General features: G+C 45.8%; 1 protein-coding gene across 4 annotated transcripts in view; it reads right to left on the reverse strand.

The window, feature by feature from the left end:
* Sash1 (SAM and SH3 domain containing 1) overlaps window positions 1-14,571 on the reverse strand; it is a 168,552-nt gene that overhangs the window by 48,410 nt on the left and 105,571 nt on the right. For all 4 annotated transcript variants that reach the window (XM_057761365.1, XM_057761364.1, XM_057761367.1 and 1 more), the window contains 3 exons: window positions 12,422-12,508; window positions 9,861-9,973; window positions 4,654-4,755 (listed from right to left, as the gene is read on the reverse strand). In XM_057761365.1, the coding sequence (XP_057617348.1) occupies window positions 4,654-4,755; window positions 9,861-9,973; window positions 12,422-12,508 (302 nt within the window). The remainder of the gene's footprint in view (window positions 1-4,653; window positions 4,756-9,860; window positions 9,974-12,421; window positions 12,509-14,571) is intronic.

Below are 14,571 nucleotides of genomic sequence, written 5' to 3' on the forward strand. Positions count from 1 at the left end.
CAACCCAGGTTAGCAGTCACATTTATAGCTGGAATGAAAGGCTAGGGAGAGACGAATTCCCGGATGTGAGGAATCACAACGCCCGCGTCCCAACACTGCAACGTTCCTGTAGGTAGATATCTCCCGACTCAGACCCTAAATCTCCTCAAATGTGGGAGTGTTATCTCTGATAGGATGACCCGCTTCCCAAGACAATAGACTTCACAACAGATTCTTCACCCTACAACCCTGGCCTCAGAAACACAATTCCAATTTTTTCTAAAACATTTTACACAATGTGAAGCCACCAAAGCACTTAGATAATACAGGTTTACAACACTCCACAAGCCCTTCTACTTTATCACCGCCATGCCTTTAACTTGGTTTGTACATTCTAATCTACTTGAAATAACTTAAATAACACATTCCGATACATAGCTTGACATTTTTAGAAAGAGTATTTCAGCACAAGCATCTTTCCTTAGTATGCAAACACCAAACCCAATTCATCAACTCTGTATCCATCAGCTTTGGTGTTATAAAGTCAATTATTTACTAAAACTTAGATCACAATAACGACATCATTGAGAACATAATTTATTAACTAGACATTAACTTGACTAATTAAATGTGCTTCCTACACTCATTTTTACTGATGTGAATGAGTGAGTCTGTGCATGCGCATGCACACCACCTGTGCACACACCTACAGAGTCCAGAAGAGGGTGTCAGATCCCCTGGAGCTGGGATTACAGGCAGTAACCACTAACTGGATGTAGGCACTGGGAACTGAACTTGAGATCTCTGGAGGAGTAGCACAGGCTCTTAACTGCTGAGCCATGCCTCTTAAATGGGTTCCTAACAAGAAGGTAAGCTGACCTTGGAGGCACAAAAGTGACAGTCCCAAATGGCAATTCCTATAACCTTCTACCTGGCAGGAGGCAAATGGGGGAAAAAATGGTAAAATAAATTAAAAGAAAAATATTTAAGTAAATACCCAGCTGTTTAAGAAGGAATAAAATTAAATTCTTAGCCAGAGCCCCTTTTAAATACTCCAACATGGACAACAGAAGTTCATTATTAACGAACTCCAGCACAGAACAGATGCTCTGCTGGCAAGGAGAAAGCTGTTTCTCACTTCCCCTGGTAACTATCTTTAGTACTTCACACTCTTAGAAACGAGGAATGCGCATACAGATGTATTATGAGGCAACAGGCAATTATCTAATGTCAGTTATGGGGGCGGGGGGGCCTATGAAATCAGTGCAAACGACATCCTAAGGCATGCCAGGCTTCAATATAGGCATTGAGGTCTGGTGACAAAGGCCTTATGATCCCCTGGGACTTTCAAGGTCTGGGCATTCCTGACTACGATCAGGGAGCTATTTACATCTCCGTATAGAAAGGAATCAATAGAAAATTGAAAATTGCTTAATTTGGGATGGCAGCCCGGGGGAGGGGTGGTTACCACAATGGAAATTATCCGACATTAGAAACCCTGCCATGGAGGCAATTTTAGAATAATGATGGAATATTGGGGGAGGGGGGGAGCGGGTGATCTCAGTCTCCTTCAAAACACAGGGAAGGATTAAGTGGGGATAAGAATCACGCAAGTCAGGATTGCAACTGAGTTCAAGCAAACTTGAGGGACAACACTTGCTGGTCACAGTTCTGCACTCGGGGCATGACTAAGAGGGTGTGGGAGTCTGCAGAAACTCAACCGCAAAGCACACAGTAAATAACTTGCTTGAGTAAACCCATGTTCTTAATACAAGTCCCATCATCATTATCTATACTCTGACCCACAGAAAGAAGGTCATTTTTTTTCTTTTCTTTTTTTGGTTTTTCGAGACAGGGTTTCTCTGTGATTTTGGAGCCTGTCCTGGAACTAGCTCTTGTAGACCAGGCTGGTCTCGAACTCACAGAGATCCGCCTGCCTCTGCCTCCTGAGTGCTGGGATTAAAGGCGTGCGCCACCACCTTCTTTACAGCTTCTAGAAGACTGTGCTATATGTGGAGGAATGTACGGGATTCTTGGCCCTTTGTGGGATGGTGACAGAGTGTGTTTATTTTGGGCCATGTAGAAAGAAACAGATCATTGAGGTGTTGCTAACAAAATTGTGAATCTGGTACTCTGGATTTGTGTGTGCAAATACGAGCATGATTTTAACATCTGCACTAAAGTGTAAGCTCTGTGTCTCTTTCTCGGTCACCTTTGCAGCCTGAAGAGCTAGCACTACGCCTGCTTCAAAGCAAGTGTCTATACATAGCTGCCAGATGAACCGTCCAAGAAGATAAAATGCCCAGTCCCGTACACACCCATTTCAGTCTGACAGTTTGCAGGTCGGGGATGGCTCTGATGGGCCCTCTTAAAGTAGCCCAACATGCCAATATCAGTGAAATAATGCTTTCTTGGCAGGTTGTACAAAATGTCCATAGAACTTAGTGTACATGAACTTCCTAGATGACACAGGACTCGTTGGTTGCAGTCAGCGTTTGTGAAGTTTGACAACGACCCTGTTTCTCTGAATGGACAAAGTCAACCTTGCCCTTGATTTAGATAATAATGGTCAGGACAGTACACGGTGGGCTCGATACACTATGGACAACTGAGACTGTCTTCTCTCTCAATTTGAGTTTGAATCGCATCCATCTTGAGTTACTGTATCTATTCTTCATGATTCCTATTCGGTTCATGATTTGCACTACTTAGACTTTCAGAATTGGGATGCAAGACCCAGAGTCATACTCAAAACCATGGACTTGGCTGTTTGATGACCTCACAGTCTCAGGACCCAAGGCTGGCTAGCCTGAGACACATTTATTATTATAAATGGTACCATTTTGATCTATCAACAAACCGGGTGTGGCATTCAGACTCAAAATCCTTCAGCTGCAATGGAAATCTAGTGTTTATTTTGGAACTTGGGAAGGTAGTGAAAGGGATTAGTTATTTCTGATAAGCTGCCATTTGTTGCTTAGACACAAAATTAAAACTGAATCTGTAGCAAGACCCCAAAGCATTGCCCCCAGAGGAGCAAGGAAGATGAACGCTAGGTAAAGCTTTGCTTAGGTGAGCTGGACACTGGGCTAGGCACTCCCTGCAGAGGCAAAGAACACAGCATGCTTGCCTCGCTCTAGGAGCCTGCTGTTTAGGGGAGGTCGAGAGAGGTCCAATTATTTCTCATGCTCTGAGATAACTGCTTAGGGCTGATGTAGTAAATCTGGCTCAACAAAAGCATGAAATAGGAAGCAATAAATGTGCTGTGGGAGGCCAGGGCAAGTTTATAGAGGAAGCTAAGAACTGGGCTGCACCCTGAAGAATGCAAACATTTTCACCAGCAGGAAAAATGGGAGACATGTTTTAAGTAGATAAAACAAAAATGGGTGGGTTACACTCCGAAATATGAATAGCTCAAGGTTTGTTCAGTAGTGAATATGGGGACCCGTGTGGCCGAAATGAAGGGTATATAGGGTGTGGGAGCAAAGGATGAGGTCAGAGAAAATGATCAAGGCCAGATTACGCAGGGCCTTGGGTATGCCAAAAGTGATGGAATTTATCTTATACAAAATAAGGAAGCATCGGGATTTTAATAAAACATATAATTTTAAAATATCTTAAAAAGAAGTTCATTTCAGAAAGACGAGCTGCAAAGGGCATGGGTGGGAGTCTAGGGTCATGGGTGGAGAGGGGTTTCCTGATGCGAGGAGGACACAACCTAGCAAACAAAACAACTCTGTAGGCTCTGGTGCAGGGAAACACCCTCCACTCTGGCTCCATACTGTCGGAAGATGGCACTGGGCAGGGCAATTCTAGACTACCATTCCCGGAACTGCAGTGAAACCCCCAGTTTAAAACGTACTGTTTTGGTCGTATCAGAACCGTCTCAATAGTAAAAGGCATTTCGAGGGGGAAGGAAGAAATGAAGTTGCCTTTCTGTGAGTGATGCAATCTTACGAAGAGAAAACCCTCAGATCAGACACTAGCATGAACACGTACACACCATCAGAGAAAACAAATAAACAAACAAAAGGAGACAAGGCCAGAAAGCTAAACACAGAACGATTAGCTATTCAGAATTTTAACCAAGTATTTAACTCCACAGACCTAAAAGCAGATGGGGTAGACTAACGGTCTGTATCAACATTGTTCACGATAGCTAAAGGGTGGAGACAACCCCACTGTCTCCCAACAGATGAACGGATGAACTAAATACTGCAGTAGAATAGCCTGTATCTGTGCTGCTGAGATCAGACACAGGATGGACAAACAAACGTGGAACAATTCCGCTTGTAAGAGACGAAAAGTACAGTAGTGGTCGCCAGGGCCCGGGAGTGGAAGCAACGATTGCTTACTGGATGAAATTTCTGTGTGGGAAGACATGAAGCCTCTAGAAGTGGGTCATGGGGCACAGAGCGAACAGACTTACTGAAGTTGAATCAAACACTAAAAGATGGTTCACGACCTAGCATGGTTTGTTATGTATATTAAATCATGATTTAAAAACAAAATCCAAGAAAGCCAACCTAAAAAGGGGACTTCTGATTTAGCCGAGATACCACCAGGTAAAGAAGTCTATGGAAAGAGACCTCAGAAAGAAACACAAAAGTTGAACCAGCTCGGCCTGAGCTTGACCAGCACAGGCGGTCAAGAGGCTCAGGAACAAGGACTCACGTTGCAGGTGGACGAGCCGTCCAGTGTCGGGTAGGAGCCATCGGGCCAGTCTGCAGGGTCCAAGGCAGCTGACTGCCGGTGCTGGGCCTCGTACTCCTTCAGCTGCAGGGAGAAGAAATGGAAGACTGAAGTAGCAATAATTGCCATGTACTGCCTCCTACCCAGCAGAAGTCACTTAGAACATCATGTTGATGGTAACGAAGTGAGTAGGTGACCCAGGCCCAGCCAAAGCTAAGCCTTCTGGAATCACAAGAAGCAGGTTTGAAATTAGACCAATAGACTTAGCAGGTTCTGTATGCTGCTCCCAAAGGAACCTTGATTTCCTCACACACATTCCCCGCAACATGAAAACCAGTCCTATATGCGTAAATCCAAAAGCCTGTTGCTCCTCTCAGAGGACAGTGGAGGAGGCCAGAGACAGTGGAATAATAGAGGGGGAACAGCTGAAACCAACTTTTAGAAATGCCAGGGCAGGGCTGAGGATGTAGCTCAAATAGTAGAGCATTTGCCTAGCAGGCACAAGTCCCGGGGGTCAATCCCCAGCCTCGCACAAGCTGGAGGTGTGTGCCTGTCATCCAGCAGGGCGAGGAAGAGGCACCCAGTGGCCTGGGCTTTCTCATTCAAGGCTGGGGCAGTCTATCTGTCAATATTAACACCTAGCAAATAGGAATTGGTTTAGTGAGGAACCCGAACAAAGAGAAGGAATAACTAAGACAATAAAACCTTCAGCGCTGCTGGAAGCGTAGGCCTAGAAACTCCGTGTTTTGGTTTTAAGGAAAAACAAAGCAAACACAGAAAGGAAAGGAAATATTTTAGAAAAGGGAGTAAATACAGCACAACCAAACCGAGGCTCTTTCAGAACACCGTATGTGAGGTGATCCAGGGAGGTTAGCACACAAGCACCAAGAGCCGCAACCAGCTACTTCAGACACCTCCTCCAACACTGCAGTGAAACCTCACTCTACTTTAGGCTTCAGATGCAATTCAAGAGTTGATCAAACTATGTTCCACGCAGCAAGCAAGTTAAATATAGAAATAACCTGGCATCAGGCATTGACAATGGTCCTCGACCACCAGCGCCGTGAGACGTGGCAAAGTCATCACCCCAAACACAACTTTCCTGGTGTTGACTGCAAACAGAAATGTGTCTTTCACCTAGGCATGTAGGTGGAGGTAGGCAGCACTGATCAGGGAGTAAAGGACTGGATGTAGACACCAAATACCATTGGTTGCCTGGAGTGGGCTACTGAACGACAACCGGGAAGACACTGGACTCATCTAGAGGCTCGGTGCTACAATCAAACGGATGCAGCAAAGCCCTCAGCGCAGACCTATGCGACAGTTACACATACAGCACCGTGGCTTCCACCCTTGGGGCTCCAGGTGAACACACACTTCACAGTAAGATTCTGCAGTCAGTGGCACTAATCATCTTAATCTTTGACACATGATTGGGAACACACACACTGTGTTCATATTTATAGTATACTATCATCCGGGGCTGATCCTTCAATATGGATGCACGGTTTCCGAAACGCTCCAGTCTCCTTACACGCTGGGAAGAAATGTCAGGCGGAAAAGGATATTACGAGGCTGTCGGTTTTGTCCGGGTCTCTACTGCCTTCTTTTCCTCAGTCTTAGCCCTGACTCCCAGGAGTCACTAAATAAGCTTCGGCTTTAATGGAAACACAAAGCAAGTCCCTAGCTAGACAGCTCTAAGCTGACAAGCCTTCTGATCGCCTGAGGACTTTATTTGTGACACACAGATGTTGTCAGATGTGCAACTTGGTAATTAACCTCTGGATCAGCTTCAGATTTAAATTCTTAAGAAAATAAGGCTGCGACGTCAGGTTATGGGCTCTCACGTTCATTAAGGCAGTATCGAGAAAGTTACAGTTCTGAACTGAGAGCAGCTCCCCTATGCTTTATGTGAACCCCCCTGGGCCGCCTCACACAGGGCGTCCTGAAGGACCTTCTACGTAGCTTTGCTAAGTGAAATTTGCTAACTTTTCAACAGCATTTCCTTTCGCTGTCTTTTTTTTTTTCCTTAAAATTAAGAATGCCTGTTTTCTGTGACACAGGCCCATCAATCATATCCTCATGCTAAAACAACTAGGGCTAGTCTCTAGCCAAGGCTTCACGTGTGAGTCTATCCGGTCCCTGTTTTATCCTTGACAATCCACTCACACAGGCACAAATCACCCAGCTAAATGAATGCTCCATAGAATCCCGGTATGTCATGGGGCTTTCTAGACCGTAAGGAACCAGGGCAAGATTTACATATCCAGAACTTAATTGCCAGCAATTAAAGTTAGTATTTGTCAATTGTGTTGTTCAGAAACTGCCAATTACCTAGATCCCCATAAAGCTTAATTATTTTTAACTAATAAGATTGCCTTCTTTGACACCCAAACTATCTACCACAAAAACAGAATTCCTAGAAGATGCTTGGCATGCCATTTTCTTGGACACAGTCATTAAGCTAATAGAGAAATCATCTACCGAGCTATCTGTACGCCCCACATTCAAAAGGACAGTACCCTGAGCTGAGAGGAGGTTTGCAAATGCCCCTGACTTCTAGTGCTTCTGCTGCTCACGAGTCTTCACACATTAGTTCCCTGTGGAGTTTTCATGCTTGTCTTCATTGCATCAGATAAATGGGTTCTTAGCAGGGTGGGGAGATGTCTCAGCCCTAAGGGCGCTTACCTCAAGCCTGAGCTTGTTAAATCCACACACATGCCCACACAGAAACAAATGCATACCCCTCTTCTTAAAGGGGTTCTTAGGGATGGAGATCACTGTTGGATAACTTATATCGAGGGTATGTATGGCAGGGTTAAATTCATATGATGGAATTGGAGTGGATCAAAACATCCCAATGTGAACACAGACAAAACTTTCCCAAAAGGTATGTTAGCAATCTCCTCTCCCCAGAGCTGTCCTTCGAATTGTGACGTAGAATTCAAAGCCCCTATGAGTCTTTGATTGACAGAGGAAGGCACATCCACCTAGGTTAAACTCTGTGATGATATGAGGTGTGGTCTCTATAGCAGGTCTGCATTTGGCCTTCTTGTATACACTGATCCCAAGTAAATTCAGGTCCTTTCTCTTGTCCCAGGTTAAAGGAAGCAAATTCCCTCTGCAGAGGTTTTTTATATTGTCTAATTTTCTTTTTTGTCTCTGGATTTAAAAAAAAATCTCACTTATGTGTTAATATTGAAGGATAATGGTGCAAGAAAAGCAACTGAGCATCCATCTCTGCTCCTTCATCATCTGTAGATGGTACCCAGTCTTGCATACACACAGCACAGAGCGTAGATAATGCTGCCATCATTTTCCTCCTGCTCGTCTGCCTTTCTGGACTGCTTAATGGACAGTTTTCTTGACGTCTCAGTGATCTCTACAGCTGCACCTGAGACCGGGCAAAGGCCACCAAGCCAGCAGTCGCCAGGCTGTAGGCAGCTCTGAGATGTCACACTTTTCTGCATGTGGCTAGGCCCCCATCTCCTCAGGCTGTCTTCTAACTTCAGCTAGCGGCTGAAATAGGAGCTCATTTTTCCCCCTTCACTTCTTCTCCAAGTTCGAGAGTATTCCTTTCTTTTTTGTCTATATTGGACTATACTGGGGCACTTTTAAATGTTTTCCCTTTCTCCAAGAAAACGAGTAAACCGCATCTCATGCCAAAGACGGGTGCTGTAAGATGGCCTCAGACACCTGCATTCAGATGGTGAGTTCTGCTATTGGAACACAGTGCAGCCTCACCACTCACCCGGAGGCATGGAAGCCTCCTACTCATACAAGAAAACTCCATATATGTGGATTCTTCTTAAATGCATTGTCTAGTGATTCGGCTGGACCACCCCCCAATGCTGGGACATACACAAGAGATGGAACTAGAGAGAAAACATTTGGAAGAGTTTGACACTCGAGGGCCTGGGCTAAGAAAGAAGGTGCAGGTTATCTGAGTGAGGCATGGACAAGGTTGTCATCATCACTAGCTACATCACCTAGCCCAGCACAAACATGCTTTTCTGCAGTAAGCCAAGGCACTCTGTCCACTGCACTATCACGAACTTCAGTGTGCTGGAGACAAGGTTACTATGGCAATTCTCCAAGTCCACAGATGAAGAAAAGTCAGCAGATGTTGTGAAATTGCCCCGACCCCCGAAAGTCAGTCTCACTTCTTTCCCTTGTGTGGCATGCTCACTCGCCTCTCCCTCTCCCTTCCTTAATGGTCAGGGCTAGCTGTCAATTTACAGGCTATAGAATCACGTGGGAGGTGGACCCAGGAACATGGCTATGGGTGATGAGGTGGGAAGTGAGCCTGGAGGGGCTGAATGGTTAAGAGAACTTGTTGGTCTCTCAGAGGGCCTGAGTTTGACTCTCAGCACCCACATCAGGTACCTTACAGCCACATGGAACTCCAGCTCCAGGAGCTGCAACCCCATATTCTGGCTATCCTGTATACACATGGCATATACTCACGCAGACATAGATGCAGAAGTAATAAAAATGAAAACAAAATCTTTTAAGATGAAGAATGTAGGAAGGGCCATCTTGACTATGGGACTGCTGACTGGGCAAGAGATCCTGGGCACTATAGTATATAGAAGCTTAAATGTGGGTGCCCCGTCCCACAGGGTTGGGTCCCAGAAAAATTAAAATGTAGAAAGTGAGCTGACCAGTCCAACCGTTCACTGCTGTCTCACTCCTGACCATGGATACAATGTGAACATTCTCTTCAAGCCTCGACTACTGTGACCGCACCCCCACAAGTGCCAGAACATTGAACCGAACCCTAGAACTGTGAGCATAGAGAAATCTATTTTTGCCAAGTAATTTGTCACTAATACAAATGTTTTATTATACAAGATAGAAAACTTGTATCAAGCAAATAGAATGCAGAAAGTATCATTATTTGATCAAATATTACTTGATCAATTTGATAAATTTGATGACCACCAAAATATCATCAAAATATTCCTTTAGGGGGGTTGAGGATTAGTTGGTGGTAGGGCAGTCCCAAAGCATGCATGAAGTTTAGATGCCTGATAATATAATAGATATGTACAGAGGTGTATGCGCACACACACCGACATACATACACACACACACACACACTTTAGCAATTAGATTCCTACAACGTCTGATGCCCCCAAGCGTTTTCCAGCTGGTGCCCAGCATAAGCGAAATGCCCACACTCTTACCCTAGCAAGTGCTTCTTCTATGGTGATCATCTTTTCTTTGACCATCATCATCAGTTGAATCCGCTCCTCGTCGCTCATCGTTATCTCGCTTGCTACATAGCCCACGTCTTCTCCTGGGGGTTAAGGACAGACAAACGCCTGTGAGAGACGGAGAGGCAGGCCTCCAGCCTGGAAGGCCTCATCCTGGGCGAGGGAGGGACTTCTTTCAGGGGCGCTGCCCACTTACCACGCTACGGAGGGGGTGAAGGGATGTAGAACCGAGCTGTTGCTCTAAAGCCTAAAGCTCATCTATTTGGGAATCGTGTTCTAAGAACACATGTGAGCTACCACAGCAGCAAATCCATGACCAGAACTCTAGAGGCAGGCTGTTTAGACATGGTACAAAGTTGACATGAAATTTCTTGTTCCTAGTGGACCAGAAATCTCATCTAAACACCCAACTTGAACACCCAAGCATTTCATTGGGTTGGACACTCTCTGTATTTTACCATGTGCAATATGTATGACAAGAACATATATTTGTACGAGAGCATCCTCTGCTATGACAGGGGGTGAAGCCACAGAACCAAGACTGCCGAGCCTGATTCAACTGTCTTTCCACAGTGAGTTATCTGGCGTATCTCTGAGTTACCGAGTTATCTCATGGGATAAACACATAAATAAAACCACACGCTAAGCATGTCAACCTCACAGAAGACAGGTGGTACAGATATTTAGATCTGGAAGTATGCAGTCACATGGTCTTCAGGATGTGAGAGGTAGCTACCCCCTAACTTAGAGTGAAGGCCTCCGGAAGTACACGGGAAAAGAGCCACCACCACCCCTTACTCCTTCTAAAGCCTTTCCCCACAGAGCAAACAATGCTATGCCTCTTACTAGTGCTCCACTGGCCAGCTGGATCTTTGGTCAGCATGTGGGAAAGGTCTCAGTGACAGCAGGCTAACACACACACCAGGAAGAAGCCACATTGTTGGTCTTGCTCCTCTCTCCTCTGTCCCATCTTCCTCTGACATTCTTTGGTGACTTCTGGCATCATCAGGACCTCAGCCAGTGCTTTATACACCCTGGATGAGCCAGGAGAGGACTAAGGAACTATCTGAAGGCTCACGGGAAACCATGGTAGAGGAACCTAGCTTATGGTTTGCGTTCCCCATGCTCCTGTATCTCATTTGCATTTAGTAATCAGTTAGTTCAGAGGTACCCCTCAAGTCCCTGATGAAACTCGTCCACTTGAGGAAAAACGGAAGGGTGCTGTGGGTGTGGAGAGAGGCCTGCTGGCTTGACTCATTTTGATATCCGTGTTGAGTGTCACAGAGCTGGTTGGGTGTGTTATAAAGTCATGTGAACTCGTGAACTGCTTCCTCCTCTCTCTCTTTCTCTCTTCCCCTTCTCTCTTAAGACTTATTTTTATTAATATCTCCATGTATGTTTCTGTGTAAGTGAATGTCACACATAGGTGCTCACAGAGGCTCGAAAAGGTCATTAGATCCCTGGAGCTGGAGTTACCTACAGCATGAGCTGCCTGACATGAGTACGGGGAACTAAACTCCTGTCCTTTGGAAGAACGGCAAGTGTTCTTAACCACTGAGCCCTCTCTCTGGGCCCTGCCTTCTTTCTCCACAGCTTTCTAAGCGAGATTTGTCAGAATGCTAAGTTTATCTTGAAGTACAGATGATTCTGGGTCTCTACCAAAAGGGAGAGTGTTGACGAACAACTCCTTCAACGTGGGACAAGTAAGAAAAGTAGTCCCGGGAGAGTTGTCTAAGAAATCAGGTGTGCAGCTGAGGACACTAAGGCCCAGGGCCAAGTTTCTTGTGGCAGTAACTGGAGAGACTTGTCTGCAGGAGGGGTCGTGTTATTGTATAAAAGGAAAGCAAGCAGTATCAGTGATAGACTGGAAAACACCTTCATTTATTGATAACCCCGTTCAGTCTGACAGGAATGTGGAAGTCGATGTGTCCCGGTTTCCTCTGTGAATACTGGGGAAATATAAATTACATAGCCCAGCCTCCAGGGGATGACATATTTATTTGCTATCTAAACAAAAAAACAGAGGCGAGGCCTGGAGAAAGGGCAGAGCTCCCTTCACAGAGCAGCAGGGTAAATTCTCATGATGTCAGACCCAGAGAGGGTTTCCAGGGGCAACACACCCATAACTGTCCCTGCTGCAGAGCAAGAAGTTCAGAAGAATGGAAAGGCTCCAAGCGAGGGCAGGCACCGGAGGATCCAAAACCAACAAGCGCGAAGGTTCCCTTGACCTTTCAAGGTCAGTGCTTGGCGAGCTTAAGGGGAAAGCGGAGAGGCTGGTGTGATGGGGAGCCTGCAGACAGGGTCTCTGCTGTCACAGGGTCACCAGCTCCTCCAGTTTGCTCTCTTCGAGTTCAAGAAACTCATGGAGTCAAAATCTTAAAGTCATGGAAGGAATGTCGGAAAAGCTGACTATTTCGCAGACACATGCAATGAGTTATTCCTAAATTGTAGAGTTCATTTACATCGGGGGCCAGGACTTTTGAGTATTATAAAGCTACAAGGACCCATGGTCTGTGGCCACGTCACTGTACCTTTTGAGGTCTGTCTCATTATTCCTTTCTGGTTCTTTCGAAAATTCTGCCAGAAGTACTTATTTTTCTTCTTCCAATCTCCTTTTCCTTTAAAAGAAACGAAGGAAGAAAGGGAAGGATAGGGATGGAGAGAGGGAGAGAAGGAGGGAGGGGGAGGGAGGGGACGGAGGGGGAGAGAGTGAGGGAAGGAGAGAGAGAGAGAGAGAGAGAGAGAGAGAGAGAGAGAGAGAGAGAGAGAAGCAGTAAATTCACTGATAACAAAAGTAGTCTCCTTACAATGTAAAGCTTGAATGAATACTCTGATTTCACAGAAAGGCTTTTTTTTTTTTTTCAGTTTGTGAAAGACTGTGAAATAGCTATAAAGTTGTTTAAAAGAAATGCAAATTTGCTACCAGGGAAAAAAAGGCCCAACAGGGTTAAGAAAAAGAAATAGAGGCACATCAAAAGGGCAGGCCGAGCACGCGCTCTTGCCTTCACTTTGATGTCCTTCTAGCCAGTATGCCTCATTCAGCCTTGCGCTGCTGGGGTGCATCTGCTCCCTTTGGGTGCAGCCACAATTACTTCACTTCGCCACAGAGGGCTTGCCGAGGTTCACTTTGCTTTATTTATTCCCATTGTTTATCCGCCATTGCTTTCTTTGTCTTATTCCAAATTTAATGAAGAAAACACAGACTGACTAGCCTGGTTCACTGTGCTGTTTGGTGACACGGGTCCTACTGCGCAGGAAACGCATGGTCCCCATCTCTCTACTGTTTAGGCTTCTTGGTGACCAGCCTACAGATTAACAAGGTCACAAAGACAAGAAAAACAGATTGGTCCTGCTGTGACGTCTCCTAACTCAATCTCCCTTTAACCTCCCTCCCATCTCAGACTAGGACTGGGTGATTCATCAATGAAAACAAATTTGCCATTAATAGACATTTTAAAAATATCTTAGGGTTCTAGTAATTGACAGTACAAAATACCCTTTCAAATGCAAACAGAGAGGCTGGGAGATAGCTCAGCCAGTGAAGAGACTGCTTCACAGGCATGAGAAGGCCAGTTCAACCTCCCAGAGCCCACGATAGTGAAGCTAGGCATGGTGGCACACACTTATAACCCCAGCACCACACAGACAAAAACAGACAGGTTCCTTGTGGGCCAGCCACCCTAGTGATTTGGTGTGCTTCAGGCCAAGGAGAGACTTGCCTCAGACAGCAAGGTGGATGGCTCCTGAGGATGCCATGGTGTCACGTGTGTATGTATGTAGGCACACACGGACACACACAGAAGGATGGACAGACAGACACACACGGACACATACGCACACACGAACACACACATACAGACACAAAGACATGGAAACAGGACACTCAGACACACACACATCAAAAATTGTAAAAGACAAACGGGAGAGAGGACAGTAGTGAGTGAATGGGGAAGGCAGTTCTTTATACTTTGAAAAGGGAAGGCAGGGGCAGCCATGGCTGTCACTGTGCTGATGCGGCACACTCAAAGCAGCAGTTCTGTCTCCATTTGGTGGCTGTCTGGTTGCCCTGTGGCCACTGGAAACAAAGCCCAGCAAAGAGGCGGCTTCCACAGTCTAGACTGGCGGTGCCAAGCAATGATGCACGGAGTACCCATGGGTGAACTCCATCTCAGGGCTCCCAAGCCAGCAAGGGTGTCATTTGTCAAAACAGGATGCCCTCATTTAAAGCTCACAGCCGTGGAAGCCTGGGAACAGAAGCCACGTCCTTCTGCCTTCGACTCCCCAGGTTCTCAGGTCTTTGAGGTTAGTTTTGTGGGGTCTGCTGCCTGTGAGTGACCCCGGAAAGCAGACATCAGGCAGGAAGGGTGAAAGCAGACTGGGTGTCTGTCGTTTTGCTTCTTAAGGTGGAGTCTGAGACTAGAAGGCATTTCTCTGCCCGTCAGCTGTATTTCCTTCCTTCGCGTACATAATGGAGATGATAAAAACAGCTAAGATTTCATCATCACTTACAATACCCAAGCTCTTTGCTATTTAACAGCCTAGCTTGTAACCCAGTCTTGTTTCTCAGGCTGACCTTGAACTCACTATCTTCCTGCCTCAGGCTTCTGCATTGAGCTTCTGCAGTTACTAGGACCTGCTCTCTGTTCCATTCAGGCTTGAAGAAGCAGGTGCCTTTCCCCAG

This window comes from Chionomys nivalis, chromosome 2, assembly GCF_950005125.1.
Source record: "Chionomys nivalis chromosome 2, mChiNiv1.1, whole genome shotgun sequence".
In the NCBI taxonomy this organism is placed as follows: Eukaryota; Metazoa; Chordata; class Mammalia; order Rodentia; family Cricetidae; genus Chionomys; species Chionomys nivalis.